At 35.8% G+C, this 20,288-nt stretch overlaps 1 protein-coding gene across 1 annotated transcript; it reads right to left on the bottom strand.

Annotated features, from left to right (window-relative positions):
* Positions 1-3,031: 3,031 nt before the first annotated feature.
* On the bottom strand, positions 3,032-10,921 carry LOC306888677 (protein-glutamine gamma-glutamyltransferase 2-like; the record flags this gene model as incomplete). The annotated part of the gene is made up of 13 exons (XM_079447100.1): positions 3,032-3,209; positions 4,028-4,164; positions 4,246-4,406; positions 4,520-4,786; positions 5,182-5,424; positions 5,539-5,642; positions 5,832-5,970; positions 6,084-6,261; positions 6,418-6,546; positions 7,222-7,340; positions 8,153-8,383; positions 8,672-8,848; positions 10,906-10,921. 13 exons carry the CDS (start codon positions 10,919-10,921, stop codon positions 3,032-3,034), a joined length of 2,079 nt encoding a protein of 692 aa, XP_079303226.1.
* Between the last annotated feature and the right edge of the window lie 9,367 nt (positions 10,922-20,288).

The following is a 20,288-nucleotide window of genomic DNA, read 5'->3' as shown; positions in this document are numbered from 1 at the left end:
TTTGTGATTATTGATTAGAAGGTGCTCCTAAATGTTTGACTGTGCTCCTAAATTTTTTAAAGTAGAATTATCCTTTCCCAAGCCCAAGTGTTAAGAATTAAGATAAAAGTTATTGTCCAAGTGTAGTGTAACTGAAATATTGTCCATAAAATATCTTTATTTCATAAAAAGTATATTTTTATTTCATCAGAAAATATGTCCACAGTGGTCTCAAATATAGATATTCACAGTGGTCTCAAAGTCCCAAGTCCTGAAGTTATTTTTTAAATTTGAGTATGATATCACAAAATAGGTTCCTGTAAGCTATGGCACATTACCAAAATTGCAACTATGGTGCTCTAAAGCGCCAATTGGTTTTCTATTTAGAATTATTTTATGAACATGAATGTACTTACTTTGTACATTATGTACATCATTTATTTTCCTTTGAGGGTCACATTACCTGACAGCTGCCCCCTCCCCCCCAAAAACACACTTTTAAAATGCCTGTTAAGCCCCTGGCTGTATAGACAGTATATATGCACGTGTATACTATACAATATATACATAGGCTACTGTTTATAAGAATATAGGAAACTTTATTTTTTTCTCTTATGTCTTTCTTTTAATTGGCTTAGAAATCAGTTGGACAATAACTAATAAATGATTTGTTACAAACACTTTTTTTATTCATTTTTTATCACATATAAGACAGAATAGTTTCTGTACTGTAATAAATGCTATGTCAGGTAGCACTGAATTGTTCATAAACTTACCTGGTAATTTCCTATAAAATTACCTGGATATGATTGAAAAAAAGTACAAATAAACCATATATGGTCGCAATCGTGTGTTTAATGTCTTCACGTTTGCAAAGGTTTCTGCCTTTTGTTCAGATTATACAGTTGTCAGACTGTCTCCTGTCTCTCGTGCCCATATTTGGCCTTCCTGTTCATGTCCTCGTTCTCTGTAGTTATTAGTTCATTAGTCCCCAGCTCTGTGTTTAATTACTCCTCACCTGTTTCTGTTCTTCTTCGTTGATTTCCCAGTGTTCTTAAGCCCTGTGTCTCCCTATCTCCCGTGTCCTGTATTGTTTGTCAACTCCCCGAGTTCCACATGCCATTGGTTGGCTCAATAAACCTTGTTCATTAGATATCCTCCATGTCTCCTTGTGACAACAGTGATAGCTGGACGCTTTTATCCATATTAGGGATTTCCTGGTACTTTGTAAGTTATTACTTCAATATGAGTCTGTCTTGCACTTTCTGCGCCCTCCGGCTTCGATGTGAGTATATATTGTCACATTTCCCTTGTTAAATAAACATTACACTAAAAAGGCCAAATACAATTATATTTTGTATTTTTATATTCTGTTTATCAAAACCAATAAATGTCATCAAGTTAGTGTTTTTATGTATTTTTACATTTATTCCAAAATGATAACAAAAGTCAGTAACATACAAACATTTTATTTGTCAACTGATGTTCAGCTGTTCTAAACTTTACCACTGTTGGACAGAATTACTTTATAAATACTAGACTTTTACACTTTTTAATGTCATTTTGTAATACTTGCATTGATTTTTTTTTTTTTTTTTTTTTTTTAATATCGATAATTTTCTCAATTGTTTTTCTCTAAAGAGTCTCTGCCTCCCTTGCCTTGACTGATGGTGTATTACAATATATACACACTACTTATATAATTGGCTCCATTTCTCACTATTAACTAACTATATTGACTTGCCTCAAACTCCTACTGTTCAGGTAAGGGTAAGATGTAGAATATCACGTATAATACGGCATTAGTATGTGCTTTGAGTACTAATAAACAGCTAATATAGTAATACGCAAGCAACTAGTTAATAACTAATGTTACATTAAATGCATACAAAAATGAATGTTTGTGTGTGCGAGCGCGTGTGTGCATATACAGTAGCTATTGGCTAGCGGCAGCTGGGCACCCCTCTGTCTATGTTCTTTATGGGAAAATACTTATGCAATTTAGCTTTTTAGGTTCATATTCTGATCGCATCTGCTTGCTGGTATATAATATGCATAATCAAATCTTTTATTTAAAAATAAACTGCGACAAACGATCGTGAGTCTTGGCACTAACTCTGGCAGCTGATCCATAAAAATGTATAATAATAATACAACAACAAAAAACACCACCGCACGCCACTGAGAACAGGGTAATTTTTACCGAGCAAACAGCGAGAAAAACCATGGCATCTGCCACGAGAAACGACCTGGCATCTAGTGATGCCACCGGAAGGGGCGCTACGACCTGCCACTGGCAGAATTTGCCAAGTATAGGTCTCTGCAGCAAAGTAATGGGAGTTACCAGATCAGGGCGTTTTTAGACCATGTGTCCTGATTGGCTGACGTCATAGTGATGGTAGGTTTAGGGGTGGGGTTAGGTAAGGGGGGTCATTTTGTTTGTATGATTGAGAAACTCCCAGCAGTTTGAAAACACCCACAAATTCAGAAACGCCCTCTTTTACTCTGCAGAGACCTCAATCTCGAATTTGCTCTTGCTCTCTCTCAGTATGCAAGCATACGTTATATCTAGCTAAACCTGAAATAAATTTTCTCTGACATTTTATTTCCACTGTGATATTGCTGTTTATAAGAAATGAAGGGATAAACAACTAAATAGACAAATACAGAAATATATTCTGCAGTCATATTTACATGCATATTTGTAATTATTACAAAACATATCAAACACAACAACAGCATTACAATGAAAGTATCAACAAACACTGATTTCAAAATTGTTATTAGATCAAACTTTTTATATACTGTATATATAATAAAAGCTACGGTGTATTCACATGGCTGGGCATTTTACATGTAGAAAAACAGCTTTCAAAGTCTGCGTGAAAGCATGCAAAGATATGTCATAAAGGAATTGTTACATACTCTTTATATAAACAAAACACAAACAAAATAAGTAACAAGCAAAACAGCATCAAGTCAAGTATATAGCATTACCTTTATCATTTACAACACGCTAAATGTGTGCTTCTCTGAAATTGTACATGCTTGTCTAGATTTCTGGGACAGCGTTCCTATTTTGCATTTTTGTCCGAACAATGACAGTGGCTTCTCCTTTTACATCTTTCAGTCTGTCTGAGTCAAAGTCGACAAGCAGTTTCCTTAGGCCAGCACGGGTGGGCTTGAAGGAGAATTTAACTGTCACCGCCTGACCAGGTTCAATTTTACCACTAGAGCAAGAGAGGCATATAGATGTTAAAAGTCAGACCACCTAATCTTAGATCATATCTAATGCACTTCAAGAAATGTGTCAAATATGAATACTGAGATATTTGCCCATAAATTAAAGTTTACTCACACACAGGCCATCCGAGATGTAGATGAGTTTGTTTCTTCACTGGAACAGATTTTGAGAAATTTACATCACTTGCTCACCAGTGGATCCTCTGCAGTGAATGGGTGCCGTCAGAATGAGTTCAAACAGCTGATAAAAACATCAAGTAATTGACATGATTCCAGTACAATAATTAATGTTTTGTGAAGTGAAAAGCTTTTAAGATATTTTTAACTGTTGCAAAAACAGTCCAAAACATTTGTAAACAAATATGCGGTGGATTTTATTGCAAGAAGACAACACGGGATGGACTTTTTCACTGGAGGAAGTGTTATTATGGATTATGAACTGGTATTTTGGCAAGAATCAAGGGTTTGAAGTAAAAACACCTTATTGATGGATTGGTTTCTTATAAACAAGCAGCTTTTCACTTCACAAGATGTCAATTGATGGACTGGAGTTTTATTTGTTGATTATTGTGATGATTTTATTAACTGTTTGGAGTCTTATTCTGACGGCACCCATTCACTGCAGAGGATCCAATGGTGAACGAGTGATGTAGTTCTAACTTTCTCAAACCGGTTCCAATGAAAAAAAAAAAAACTCATCTACATTTTGGATGGCCTGAGGGTGAGTAAATTTTCTGAATTGTCTATTTTGGGGTGAACAATTAATTAGTACATACTCTGTATGGTTTTTAAAACTAGTACATACTGTGTTTTTATTTCTTTCGCCTCTGTTAGTCCAGCTCCCTCCACAGTAAACACACCTCCTTGTAGACTAACAGGCAAGGGATTGGTGAAGGAGATGTGTGCTGTCAGTTTACGTGATACAATCGCTTTTCCAATAATCTGAAATGAACAAATATCAGTCACTGATAAAAGGACCAAAGCCAAAGACACAGTGCTAGTATTAATGGAACGGTTCATCACCTTGATATGAAGCGCAGGCATTTTCAAGGGGATGTTGATTTCTTGTAGGATGATGTTGTCTTGATCAGTGGGCAGGAGGAGGGCTGTGACCCTTATCATGTGATGTTCAGACACACATGCCCCATAATGGTCATACTGAAGTCGCAATACTTCTTTATGAGCTATAAATGGAGGCAAAGATATTTTTGAATTTATTGTAAAACAGCCTTAAAGAAGAAGTCAAATTGGTTGCAGATGCCACTATGCGCAATATAATTCAGTTTCCTAGTCTTACCTTTGTGAGCTTGCACTGTGAGAGAGGTTGACTTTCTCTGGCACTCTCCGCGGTGGATACTGTTGTAGGTTATTGCGTTCGATGTGACTGTAAGCTGTGCATCTGTGTCCTCCCTACCAGCATTATATACCTCTATGATCACATCAAAGTCTGTCCCGTGGATAGCTGGGGCGTGCTTGATGAAAAGCTCGAGCTGTCCTGGGCTGTCGTTCTTTTGGCCCACTTGTCTTCCTGCCTTTTTATAAACCTCTCGCTCCTTCATTGATCCTGCGGTGGGACAAAGCATTTGAATGTGATTAATATCAGAATGTCACAATTTCAGAATCAGTCGGTATGGACAAATATAAATTGAAATTAAAAATACGAAATCAAAATGTATCATACTAAATTTCATGATGCCTTATTGTAAACAATACACAGATGAAATGTGTTTCCTTTTTAGGCTAGCGTCACAAAGGCCTCTTATTCTCTAAACAATTACTATAATCAAATGTATAATATAAATTTAATATATAGAGGTAAAGTGTACAAGGTTTCAGGTACAATAGAAGACAATTAAATTAATTTAACAACAGAATGTCAAAGATCAAAATAAGTTCATCATAAAGTGGTTCAATAAATTCAAAGCAAATGAGAACATTCAACAGGTTGCTTGTTTTTACCTTCAGGATATTTGTAGTTAGCAGTAATGTCCTCTATGAAGTCGCCATACACACTCTTAGTGCTAATGTTCCGCCCTATAACTTTACTGTTTTGGGACACTTGAATCCGTTCCCCATCTGGATGAACAATCCAGACAATCAGATCAGCATTCACCTCAGAGAACACAAATGGGGTGTCGTACTTCAACCCCACCTCTCCCTCCTTGACCGCATGGACTGGACAAGGCCCACAGCAGAAGACTCCTGTAAGAACATGGAAGAAGAAGGCAAGCTAGCTAATATTCCAGTTTTATGTATTGGGAGATAGAAGTAGTTCTCTGGATGTTCTTGTTTTTAAACTTCAGAGTAAAGCTTTACCATCACTCCTTTCTTGTGGAGTAGGGTCTAGCACCTGCCATCCATCGTAACCATCTGGGAGGTCATCGCGTTTCATCCAGGACTCAACCCAACAGTGGTAATTCCTGAAAAAAGAGGATGAAGATCAGGTCAAGAAAATGTTATTGCGATGTAATAACTCAGGAAACTTAATGGAGTTCAGTTTTGTCTCAGATGTTTTTCTTAAAATTGCTCAGGAGACAAAAATGAGACAACTGTTGTCATACAGAAAGGATTTAGATCTTAAAAACATTATTGTGGATATCATAACTCACCAGATGGAGTCCTTCCTGCCTTCAGACACACTTTCAAGTTGATCATTGAAAAGGTAATCCACAGAAATGTTTGCATCAGTATCATGAGCAGATGAATAATTTGTGATGCATCTGGTTGGAATGCCAAGACAGCGGAGGACTGTTGAAAGGGCATGTTACAGATCACGTGAATCACCAACAGGAATAATAACAGTAGTGCGTATTTCTGAATTTAGAAACACTTAATATTTTCTAAATCCTTTGCTTTCTTACCTGTGCAGGCCACTCCTGTAAACACCCAGCACTGCCCGTAGCGCACCTTCTGTCCTCCACCCTCACTCCAGCGCCTCAGGATGGGCACACTGCCAGTCCACCGTGTGGGCGCCACCCCATCACTGTACTCTCCATCCCAGCGGCCAAATACCACCCCGCGATCATCATTAGCATTCACCTGTTAATGCAGATTTTTCAGTATGTAGAACATATACATACAGTGTAAAACACTTTTTACAGATGACTTTAGTGAAAAAGTAATTTATGCTTGAGCAAATATGATTATGATAACAGGGGTGGAGAAAATGAATGGCCATGTTCACAGATGCCTTACCATGGCAGTAATAGTTCTGCTAACATAAACAGGGCTTCCTCTGTTAGCAATGTCCATCTCTGAATTTTTCAGGGCTGCGGGTGAATTTTCCAGCACTTCAAAGCAAATATCCACCACATCTTTTTCAAACTGTTTGAAAAATAGAATCCAAAGGATATGAATATCTTGGTTTGTTTGCATCAGCACAAAATGTAGGCTTACTGAGGTGAGGGGTGCAGAGGTTTTCTTAAAGGAGTATTCACAATAGGAGACAGTTAAAGTTAATGTGACATGCTGCTAATTCACAGAATATAATTTGGAAAACAAAGAATAAAGTTTGTGTACAGAAGAGAACTTGAAATGGAAACTGTTGAACGTCAAAACCATAGACTGTACATAGCACATTTTTCATTTGTGAGTTGAAATTACTGTGCAAATTGACATTAAATGCTGTCCTTGGGGCGTGACTTGAAGTTTAGCATTTTCAGTTTTCCCGCTTAATCTGGAGAATCAAGTTTCTCCTGAAATGGGACATTCACTTGTTTATGAGACAGACATGGTTGCTGAAATGTCTGACATCTACAGAGAGTGATTACCCAGCAGACAAGCCCTCTGCGGTTCTCCTGCCACTGATCTGTCACAATTCACACTCTGCCTCATCTGAATTCCACCACCATGCAACATCACCCATAAATCCTGACTGTGTGTCAGTCATCTCAGGCCATGATGCTTTCTCAGAGAGGGCACTGACCACAAGACTGTTTAAACAGATGGGGGCTGTATAAATTTGGATCTTGAGAACTTGGGAATGCATTTGTAGGTTACCTGTCCAAAGTTCCAAGGCACAGTGGTGATATCATCCCATGAGCCCTGGTACAAGATCCCATTTTCATTTAAAATGTACTCCTGCAGCAGTTCCTCACTGGGAAGGTACACAGAGTCATCTACAGGAAAGAAATACAATTGTCAGTATTTTGTGATGAGCAATAAAGTCAGTGACAACCAATTAGAATCCACCCAACTTTAAACAGCTTGAACATTTAAAACTGCAGGCAACACACAGTCTGCAGCAAGTGCTTATAATAAAAATGTGAATGCTAATATAGCTATCATTACAGATATTGTTATAGTTCTCCTTGGCATGGACGGGCTTTAAAAACAGAGTGTTAGTGTCCGCTGGTATAGATGTTAATATAGTTATCATTATAGTTGACCTTAACTGACCTTAAACACCTTTAACAATAACAATAATTATATTAGCATCCACACCAATGAATGATAATATTATGTTTATTATAAGTGTGGCTGAAGTCATCTGCTGCTTTAAATGTGCAATCTTTAAAGTTGATGGGTGGATTATGATTGTTTTATCATTCTACAACTGGAAGAATTCCAATTATATCATTCCTCAGCGTCGTTCTTGTTGTGGTGTGGACTTCCCTATTCTCATAGAATTAGAACAGTTTTTTAAAATGTATGGTTATAGTCATCATTAAATTTTTAATTTTTAGTGTGAGTAGCCCGTTGTTCCTACAATGACATTTTATCTTCCATGGAACCCAAAAACATAGGCTGTCAAACTCCAAAATAATATAAGCGCCATAAACTATATGGTAAAAGTCTTCAATTCAACTCTCAGTTTTCTTGGGTTATACAGCACCTTTGTGTGAGAAATAAACTAAAACCTTTTGAACAGAAGAAACATAGTCATGAGGAAATATCAATTTACTTTTTTCGGGTTACTTTAAATACTCACCTTTGCACCAAGGATTGAAAAGCAGGTAGAAGGTGTGAGACTTGGTTTGCTCCAGGATCTGCCCATCAGCTGAGAGCAGAACTACAGTCATGCTGTACAGACCCACAAGAGCATCAGCAGGGGTGTGGAGAGTCAGCATCACCTCACCCTGAGCATTACACTGACTGAACCACCATTTCCCATGGTCTTGTTCTGAGTCAGACACCTTCAAGACCACCTCATTATTCTTACCTGTAACACACAAACATATGCACAGAAAATAGAGGATAAATGTGACTTTACATATAAATAAATGTTTCCCAGTGGTGTCTTATGTTATTGTTATGTGCATTTTAGTATTTTTGTGATTGTGTGTTTTTTTTTTTTTAGCTTGACCACTAAACCGAACTCTAATCTAATAACTTCTCTAATACTCCAAATCAAGATAATTACAGTTTCAAGCCCCAGTCCAAAACCTGTAGCCACCTGTTTATCTTCCTCACTGTTTAATCGTTAACTCTCTCCATCAAGTTTGCTCACCCAGGTGTAGTATGAGGTTGAGCTGGTGGTCTGGGAGCCGTGGGATGTGGTCAGTACACTGCAGTACTACAGAGAAGGGCTGACCTCTGCGGACCAGCAGTCGCTCCATGTCCATCTCCTCAGTGCGGTGAGCATGGTTATTCTCATAGCACTGCAGATCTATACCACTCAGTAGGGCTGGGCAAAAAATAAATTAATAAACAGTTTAAACAATATAAGCAAGTATAATCCAAATATCCATTTAGTTTATTAAGCCTTAGTTCTTTTGATCTATAACATGTTTTTAAATGCTTTGTTACTGAATGTGGCGTGCAAGTTATTTTGGTGGCTAAATTTGTTAATCATGGAATGGATTAATGATATGGTTGCCAATTTTCCAGCCTAGCTGACCAGTTTGTAATTTCACACTCAAAAAGTGTGTTTCGTGAAAAAATGCATTGTTTAAATAAATATGGAAGCAGGCCAACTGACTTGTTGGTTATTTTATTTGGTCCGGTATTGGATCTCTTGTGAGGTCTGGGCTTTAGAGCCTCAGCTTGGAAAGCAATGAAGAAAGAGGTATGACGGTAACATTAAAAGTAAAGGATTAATATTATACGATTTTCCACTGTTTTGTCTTTTTGGTTAAATATTTTTTAAAAGTCATCTTCTTATGATCTGCTGAACTCAATACTATATTAGATTATATATTATATATTATAAAAGTCTAAGACCACCCTAAAAGCTGGAATGCACTAAATGACTTTTGCCCTGATTTGCAGTCACGAGGAGTCAATGTTAGCTGCCAAAAGTTAGACTGAGGATTTAGATTTTTGAGGAGTTAGATTTTGGGCAGTCAGAGTTGAGGGATTTCACAGAAAATTGCATAGTGAATGATGCAGTTTTATGGACTATAATTCTATCTGGTCAGAAAATATCAAAAATGCATCTCCTAGCTATAAGATGCATGTTTCTGTGTTTGAAACGATTTGAAAGTCTGGTCATGTGTGACCCACAGTTTAGTTTAGTGTATGTTTTAAGATTTAAAATAGTTAATTTAGTGTGGTTTAAGATGTAGTGTATTCTGGTCTTATAACAAAGAAAAGTTATGACAAAATATTTAATATTTAGGATCTCATAGTCAATATTTCTTGCTTTGACTGAAAAACAAGATGTTCCTTGGCACGTATATTCTCAAATCAATCTCAGAAATAAAGACACAAAAGCTGTCTCTCAAAAGGTACTAATATATACCTTTGAGGGACTAAGATGCACCGTGAGGTAAATACAGTACAAAGATGCACCTTTTGAAAAGGTACTGCTTCAGACAACTTTTGTTCCTTTTTTCTGAGAGTGATGAGATGATGCCAGACAACAGTTTTTGAGAAGGAAGAGTATATAATAAACTGCTGATGATGTGTAAAGTTTCAGTTTGTGGTTGCAAGGGTGTAACTTGCAAAGTTACATGAATTAGATGAATATGTTGTCAAAGTATTAAAACTCTGTTCTTTGCACAAATCATAGAAATAATAATTGACAACAATAACACGTCTAAAGTGTATAGTAACAGGTTTCTATCTGATCAGCTTGGATTCTGCTCATTGCTGTTTGATGTTACATTTACTTTTAATGATACTGTAATGCCAATTTCTTCATTGCTTTCCAAGCTGGGGCTAGGCTATAAAGCTCAGACCTCACAAAGAGATCTGATACGGGACCAAATATTATAACACAGCCCGCCAACAAGTCAGCAGTCTGCTTCCATGTTTATTTCAACACCTGCCCAGCATGAATCAAAACCATCAGAAGTATTACCACCATATTTCACGAGGACCTTTAGCATCTACTGTTGTTTGAGTAAGATTATGATTTAATGGAAAGGCGTAATGTATTTTGATCCATGGTAGAAAGACCACATTATTGAATTATAAGTGGTTTGGCGAGCAGATGGTTTTTTTTTTTAAACCTAAAGTTTCATAATGGAAATGGAAAATTCTTGCCAGCCCTCTTGGCAAAACTCTGGACCACCAGACTGCTTTATGTAATACATTTGAGTTAACTAACATAGTTTTTCAACTTCACAATAACAATCCTTACAGTAATTCAGTAGAAAACAAATGCATCTTGTATTTAATATGCGAGTGTGTATATGTTAAACAGCATACTGTATTGTTGCTATTTATCATATTGATATACTTAATTCTTTCTTTGAGCAATATTTATGAAAAACAAATATATTAAAGTGACTTGCTTACCAATATGGCTGGCCATTGATGGATTTAGCTTGACACTTGATGTTTGCTGTAAATTTCCGTATTTCAGTCCAAGACAGCTGTCTTCCCTGTAATACCTTTGCTTTTTTAGGATCCGTTTTATAAGGAAAGACCGTCCACGCCCATTGATGCCCCACCGTCTCTATCGCTGACTGCCCTTCTTTCTGCTCAAGACACACCCTGACTCACACATCCTCTCCGTTTCCTTTATGACCTCTGACATCACACACACATACAAGATCCTTAAGGAGTCTAAGAGGTGCTAAGTGTGTACAGACAGTCTATGTGTCTATGCAGCTCTGCCTCTGTGGAAAAAGAATCAAGGCTTGGGTATTTACTACAACCAGCGTAGTCTCTGCAAACACGTCATTGCTGGAAACTTGGTCTCTTTTCCGTAAGGACCAGGGTCACACACAGGGGCCCTTTGTTAAAAAGAGAAGTTCTGATGGTTGGGTAACACTTCCATAGTATTCCATAAAGCTACTCCACCTTTATTTCTCTGACTCAAAGTCAATTAATTTCTATTTTTAATCTTTCTGTAAGTCTCATATTTAAGCAAAGGGAGAAAAAACAAACCAAAAAAATACATGTTCTTGGTAACATGAATTAGGTGTCAAATGAGGATGCACTTTTTCCTGCAATACAAAAATTAAACTCGGATGAGTCATAAAATGTTTTCCTTCCCAAAATTTCTCTGTACAACTGAATGTCGAGCATGCATTGAGTAACATGCACAATATAGCAGTTTAATATATATTATCTATAATGAGTAAAGTGTAATGCACTGGAATTAAATGCCTGATGTGTCAGCTGGAGGTCAAGGGGTCAAATTGCAGAAACAACTAAAACTTCTGACATAATTTTGTGAGAACTTTCCCCACTGTTTGTGGAGTTAATTAAATTCCACTAAGCTCCCTCACTGATGATATGACAGCATTAAACTTTTAACAACTAGGAGCCACATAGATCATTAGAATTCTCTTTCCCAAAATAAAGTCATGTGTCTGTTGTATTGTCTGGAAGAACAATGATCTCTCCGGCAGTGGCTTCTCACCATGCTGTGAAATTACTACAGTACTTTTTGACCACAAAGGCACACAAAAGGGTCTCTCTCTTGCTTATATGGTGAGAATCAACACCATCACACCTACATATAGAGAAAAAATTATTTGCACATGTGTGTGACACTAAGCTGAGGAATGCTGGACAAAATACCCACGCACAGAAACAAGCACAGATTTTGCTTTCTCATTGATTTATCATCAAAGAGATTTTGTCATACAAGTGAGAAACATACCAGTGTTTCTCTGGTTAAAAGTTATTGAGAAGGAAGGAATAAAATAAACTGCTGATGATGTGTAAAGTTTCATAGTTTGTGGTTGCAAGGGTGTAACTTGCAAAGCAGACTGAATTTGCTGATTATGTTGTAAAAGTATGAAAACTCTGTTCTTTGCATAAAACATAAAAATAATAATTGACAACAATAACACATCTAAAGTGAACGGTAACACCCTTGATGTTACATTTGCTTTTAATGTCACCGTCATGCCACTTTTTTCATCAATTTCAACACTGAGGCTATAAAGTTTAGACCTCACAAAAAGATTTGATAGGGGACCAAACTAAATAACACGGTCTGACAACAAGTCAGCAGTCCACTTCCATATTTATTTTAACAACCTAGAGCATTTCTAACCCATCTGCCCAGAATGAAACAAAATCATCAGAAGTATTGCCACCAGGACTTTTAGCATCTGACACTACTGCTGTTTGAGTAAGATTATTAAATGGAAAGGTGTAATATATTGTGATCTATTAGACAGACACATACAGATGCAACCAAATTCTCAATTAAACTGTTTTCATTTATATATTTTACTGTTTCTGTTGTCACACAACCAAATAAATATGTAATGTGCACAAAAATCCTGATTTATAATTGAGTCGTCGTCTGATAAGACAAGACAAAGACAATTCCTGTGCTGTGATTTCGGCTATATTTGTTTGTAAAATTAGAGAAGCAACATAATGTCTATTTTAACTGAATGTGCTGCTCCTCTCAGCCCCTCGCTGAACAGAGAAAGAGGTCCGCAGTGAGCTAATTTTCAGAGGAAGGAAGGAAAAAGGAAGGAAGGTCGATTTGTTGCTAAAAGTTGCTAAATGACGTTGTGATGTCATTGCATGGTGACGTCATTGCATAATCACGATGCAAAATTGTCACAACATCAAATCTCAGGGAAAAAAAACTATATTTTACACTGCAAAAAAATATTTTCTTCCTTAATATTTTTGTCTTGTTTTTTATTATAAATATCTACAAATTCTGGAATTAAGATGCGTTTACTTGACAAGTAAAATTACTTAAATGTTATAAAATATTATCCCAATTTTTGCTTAAAACAAGCTAAATATCTGCCAATAGTGTAAGAAAAAATAATCTTGTTTAGCCTTTGAATAAAGATGATTTTTCTTACCCCACTGGGAGATATTTTTGCAAAAACTAACAAAATTGGGATAATATTTTCAGAAAACAAGACAAAATATCTTGTAATTTTACCTTCTTTTTTTTGTAATTTGTTTGTAAAATAATAATATATAAAAAATAATATATAAAAAAATAAATAACTGTATTTTTTAAATGCATTGAATTATTGAACACTAACACATTTTTTAATGATTACAATTTAAGTTTTTTAATAGCTACTAAACTAGTAATACTACACATTCTCAACAATTATGCTTTAAGCAGTGCAGTTAGTATGCTACACTCTAAGAAAAGTCTGTAAAAATAGGGCACAATCTACTATGTTAATATGAAAGAATTTTCCGTTTTGGTTTTTTACCTGCATTTTAAAATTACTCAGTGTTTTCAGGTTACAGGGTGATGGATAATGTCCTGGAAAATTACTAGTATCTTTTCCATTTTTCCTACAGAGTACTAACCGATCAACAATCACAGGTGCAAGCTACTAACAAAGTGTATCATACATGAACAATTATTAAATTATTATTATTAAATTGAACAATTGCAAATAGCAGCTAACTTAATTCACGTGATGTGTGTACTGCTAGGCATCTTTGGTTTCCTCTTTTTGTGTAATTTTGATGGAAAATGTGTGCATTTTTATTGTCAGTCACTTAATCAAAAGTTGCAAAATCAATTTTAAAAATTGCTAAATTTGTTGCTAACTGCTTTTGCTAGGGTAGTCTGAAAAGTTGCTAAATTTAGCAACAAAATTGCTAAGTTGACTCAGCGCGTGCGCGCTGACCTCGCGCCGTTGCGGCAGTACCAAAGATCACAGAGGCTCCTTAAGGTTTGTCTAAAAAGTCGCTAGATTTGTCGCTTGTCGATTTTTTGGAAAAAAGTCGCTAAGTTGATTTAGATGGCCAATCAAATCAAAACAGGCGGGGTTAGTATTGACAGAACAGAAGGAGAGCGCGCGAATTACTGAAGCGTGGTTAAAGTCGTCAGCGAGGTAAGATTAGCGAAACATATAATATTTGACAAGTGATTTACGACAGAAACATTAACCGACCAACAGTAATATCCAGCGAGTAGCAAACTACTCGACTTTTCCCTCAAATATGGCCGTTTTGAATTGAAATTGTGAACGTGGCGACACATTATACTCAATAAACGTTCATGACAAGCTTAGGCCTTGCTGAAATTTATCCAGTGTGATTTAAATGTTTACCGTAAACGGTTTTGTTATTAGTATTCTTTAGAATGGCTTTTTTGTGCTCAACAGAAGAAAGAAACTCTTTTGGAAAAGCATGACGGCGGTTTTTTGAGAGGGGTCTGGGTGCAGACATGCGCGTTATATTTATATTATTTTGTTGTCATTATGTTTTAAGGAGTTAAAATGGCCTTTATCAACTTTAATTGACATATTCTATCACATTATTTTGACAGTTAAAGCTTTGGGCGGGTTTTTGTGAGCTTTTGGCCTGGAAATCGTCCATTTATCTGGCAACACTGAGCGTCCGTCTTTAACGTCGTTAGCAAAGTAAGATGGAAGTAGCGAAACATTTAATATTTGATAATCGATCGACAGTAATATCCAGCGAGTAAAGTTAGCAAACTACTAGACTTTTTCCTCAAATATGGCATTTTTAATTGAAAATATGGTAAAATTTACGTGATCCATCCTAATTGAAGGTGTTTTCGACATATTAGGCTTACAAATAAGAGTGAAAGTGCATATGAAATATTCTTTGGAAATAGTTCAAAATGATTACTTCCATGCTAGCATTATACTACCCCCCACTGGTCAAGGCATGGTTACAGCCTTGATGCGCCATCATGCTTGGAAATAATTTTACAGCCAGCATCAGCGATTTTTTTTTTATTATCAATACAATGGAAGTAAATGGTTACTGTAATCTGTTTTGTTACCAGTTTTCTTCACAATGGCTTCTACAGAAGAAAGAAACTTATAGAGGTTTGGAATAGCATGAGGGTGAGTAACATGAAGACATATTTTTTGTTGCATCATTTAGAGTCAATTACTCCAGTTTTACCTGAGGCTATTGATTACAGGTTAAATTGTTAATAACGTTCACTTTCTTGCACAAACAAATTGTTTCAATTTATAAGACTCAATATATAGGCCTAGTTGTCAGGAGCCATGGATATTTATCAATTTCAGGGGCGGATCTAGAAAATAATTTTTAGGGTGGCAAAGGGGTGGCATAGGGTCTGTGAGGGGTAAAGCAAGCCCCCATGCATAGCTTTTGGAGATTTATTGTTTGACATTCACAGTTGTGTTCACAAATATTGCATTACCGTTAAGTAATCATCTATACTGTTTAAAATGAAAAATAAACCGCATTTCAATTAGGGCTGTATACCTTGGAGAACCTGGCGATACGATACATACCTCGATACACAGGTCACGATTCGATACGTACCTCGATACAGAGCTGTCTCGATACGATTTGATACAATGTGACACGATTCGATACGATTCAATAAAAATACATGGGCCAGAGCCAATTAGTTAATGCTGAACACATTTACTCAACAAACAGAACTCTGCATTTTTCTTCAATTTATTGAAGACAAAAGTGCATTATAACAAAGTGCATTTTGCTTAAATATTTGCAACTTTAAGTGCTCTGATTAATTGTACACAAATTGTATTAATCTGGAAATTACCACAAGTCAACATTTAACTTTCCAAGGGTACAGGTTCCAAGGTACGTTTTTTTTTTTTTTTTTTTTTTTTTGAGGGGGCAGGAAATATAAGATATTCTTCATCCTGCCTCCTTTTCATCATGGTTTTATAAATTATATGAATGAGGATGATGAAGTAAGTTTTGTGGGAAAAAAAAATATCCATGAATGAAATAAACATAAACATTACATTACATGACATTACAGTCTGAGCTCACACAAGCACAAAATCTTCTTCTTATTATTCTTAACGTCTTATTAAATCTTCTTATAATTCTTTTTTGTGACACCATGTACTGCCATAACATATTTCACTATGAAATCACTTAAATGCTACATCTTGCTTTAACATTTTCCATGAGTTTTTTGAAACTCGCGGGCGCCGCTGCGCCCCCTAATGGCTGGGCGGAGTATCGATACTAAGGGCTAGAATATCGATACTGTATCTTTTTTTATTATATCGGTATGTATCTAAGAATCGATATTTTGAGCACACCCCTAATTTCAATATCCATCATGGCACCAAGTCAATACACATAATAAACTTCAACAGGTTAGAAATGTTTCTGAGCTTGTATCATTAAAGAAGATGTGGTTCTGTTAATATTACATAGGCTACTTAGATGGTATAAATCACGTTTTAGTGCAAGTTTAAGAGTAACACTTTTGAATTTCCTAAGGTTAGAAAGAAATACAATAATATCTAAGCATTGAAACTGGATCAGTTTTGAAAACAATGTTTGATTTTCTATTATTACCAGAGGTGGGAATGTCTGTAATCACCCAGAAGACACTATCAGTAGTCTAGCAACATCTGCAGCAACTGCATAGCAAGAGCCTAGCAACCACCCAGAATATCCTAGCAACACTTTAGCAAACATATAGAACATCTAATATGTTTCTTAAACAAGACTTTAAGACAAGCCAGCATAAATTTGTCTTTCAAACTTTTTAATCTAGTTAATACAGGTATTCTTAAATGCTTACACACAATTCAAATACACAGATTACTTTCCTGCCCAGTGAACACTCATGAGATCAATAACACTTAATAAAAAACTCTTATTAGGATTCAGGAATCATTTTTGCAGCTCAATGTCTATTACAGTATACAACATAAATTAAATTACAGATAATACTTATAATAATAATTCAGCTATGAACTTTTGGGAACAGATCATTTATTTTACTACTGTAAAGTAATCTTGCAGTAGATGAAAAACACTAGAAAAGTTCAAATACCAAAGAATTGTATATGAACTTGGTATGCACCACAATACAGTACAGTAAAAAAATTAAATAAAAAAAGTAAATTCAGCATCCTCTGCACATTTGGTCAAATTTTCTTACAGTAGGGCTGGGTATTGATTCAGGTGGTCTCGATTCGATTCTCGATTTTTTTTTATTACATTCAGTGAATATAGTTTTAATACAAATACAATTGATAGTTCTAAAAAGAAAAAAACAGTAAACATCAGTTTACAAATGGTGAATTAATGAAAAGAAATGAAGAGCCACAGGCCTGTATTTTAAACCTATTCCTTTTTTTGTATAAGGCCCTTTTTTTAAACAAAAATCGGTCCCTATAAAATGCTCTTATTTTTTCTGGTAATCAGATGAAGGCATAAAACATTCATTTAATTTATCCAAATCAAATTTATCATCATTTATCCTAAAAATTAAACCCCTTTATGTTTTGGCAAACAAAGTGCTGCACAACAGAGGTTTACTGTTAAAATTAAAATGAAAACAAATGTGATTTATTCCTTTATTAATATTTATTATTATTAGTAGTAGTAGCATTGTTGTTACATTGAGTCTTAAGACTGCTAAATAGTAATATTTCTGACACAGTTTCTGCACGTTAAACAACTTTTATTTTGACTGGTTGCTGTGAGGAACTTGCAGCTGCTGTGTATGTGATATGAAGGTAGATTTCTCAAATTAAATGGTACAATCCTAGTGAAGTGACTCTCAGAGCAGCTGGAGATGATATTCTTGTGTTTTATCGTCAAATAGTGAGACGGCAGAAGCTGAAAACACCGCGAGTGTAGTCCGCGCTTTAGAAAGTATGTAGTAAACAAAATCGTACGTCTGCTCCATCTGCTATTCATTCATTGCGGAAATCATGCCGCCTTATGCGTGATGTCAAATGCTTCTGCAGAATTGTAGTATTATTATAGAATTTTACCTGAGCATTGCATATCACGCATATTGCTTTGTTCTTGGTTGTTGTCCACAGTATCTCCGCCATGATAAGCTCTGAATGAATGACGGGTTTCTGTTGTAACATCGCTCAAGGTAAATAAGAGGGTGACATCTAGTGGAAAACACTAATGATAAGATTCACATTAATCAGATCTTGTTTTAAATGTTTTCTGAAATAAATACAGGAAAAGATCGATTCGTGGATTTTGAGAATCGGTATCGAATCAATGTCATTTAAAAAAATTATTAATCGAAAAAGCGATTCTTTTTTTTCTTTTTTTTGCCCAGCCCTAGTATACAGTACTATAGCAGTTTCCTGGTCTCCTGACACAAGACTAGCTATATCTCTAGGCAGTCATTTCTCATTTAATTTTTCACACAAAAAATGGTTACAAATAAAATTTGACAGTCACACGTTTGAAGGTGTACAACATGTGCTACAGTTTACTGTACATATAGAATAGTGAAATTTCCATCATCTAATGTACTGGTACTGTACTGTAATTATAGTGAATGTATAAGTATTAGGGCTGGGCGATATGGCCGAAGAAAAGAATCCCAGATTTAAATCAATTTTAAAATTTTACTTTTTAAATAAATGTTTTTCCCCCTACTTAAAATCAATCTGCAGATGACAGAAATTTTTCAAAACAAGTTTTAACTTTATTTTGTTTTGATTTCCCCGTCTGAGATTTGATCTGGGGTTAAAGTGTAATCAGAAACAAGAAGCCAAAAAGACAAGATGGCAGACCTTGCCATTGTAAACAGTGAAAATGTAACACAACATAACATAACGTAACATAACATAAAACATTAAATTATGTGACCCTTTTTGATAAGTTTTCTTTAAACACAAGTTTAACATCTTGCTATTCAGTAGATAGGTAGTTATGATAAAGTGCAAACAAAACATTCAACAGCATTAAATGTAAAAATTAGTCTCTGTAGGTTGTTTTTTGGCAGGACGATGACGAATGATTTGCAGATCCTGAGCACCATTGACAAACATCTAATCTTGTAAAATGTGTAGTAAGTACTGCCACTCCACAGTATAAACGGAGTATGTGCAATCGCGAATCTCGAAAGTGAAAGTGAAACTAAAAAGCGATCGATTAAAAAGCAAGCGATTGTCATGATGCCGGCTGAGCCCATTCAAAACTACGGGAGCCCAGAGGGGCGCGTCGGCAGATGTTAAAGAGAAAACCGATTTTCATTCAAACAAGTCGACATAAATTACACATTCGTGTTAATCGATAAAATCGATTTATCGCCCAGCACTAGTAAGTATAAAACCCATGTATATTATTCGTTCAGCTCGCTCCTCTCTCCGTTGTTAGGATGCAGAGATTCTGATTGGTGTCATCAGTTTTGCTACCTAATGTTTAACTTCCTCATTGTTAAATTTAATAGGGTTAGAAAACTCCCTTATAAAGTTAAATCAATCGCCCTGGGAATCAATATAAGAAACAAAAAGTCACCCCTAAATGGAAAAGTTTATTTCAGTCACTGCTCATAGGTTTAGAATTATTTTTCAGTTTTTATCGTAGCTTTACTGAATCCCACAAAATATAGAAATGACCACGCTATATGTTACAGGGTAAAAATTCTGTGTTGCTTTTATGTCATATATGAATTGTACGCATTGCTGTTTTTGACTGTTACATTAAGAAAACAGTAAATATAAATGAGAAAAGTGAAAGTAGTTTTAAACGCTGTGCATTCACACCACTAGAGGGCAAAACATCCTAGTTAGCACTGTGTGTCAGGATGGCCGAGCGGTCTAAGGCGCTGCGTTCAAGCTGGGGAACAATAGTCCGTCAAAGATGGGGAAGAAGGGAAGAAGAGGGGGAAGAAAGAAAAAGAGAAGGGGAAGAAGAGAAAAGAGAAATGAAGAAAAGAGAGGGTGAAATTTGACGTTCAAAGACAGTTCTTCCTTAGCATGCGTGCAGTGATACATTTTCCGGCTTCTTCATGCGGGAAA

This window comes from Barbus barbus (assembly GCF_936440315.1).
Source record: "Barbus barbus genome assembly, chromosome: 22".
Lineage (NCBI taxonomy): Eukaryota > Metazoa > Chordata > Actinopteri > Cypriniformes > Cyprinidae > Barbus > Barbus barbus.
This window is presented reverse-complemented; position numbering and strand designations above follow the sequence as displayed.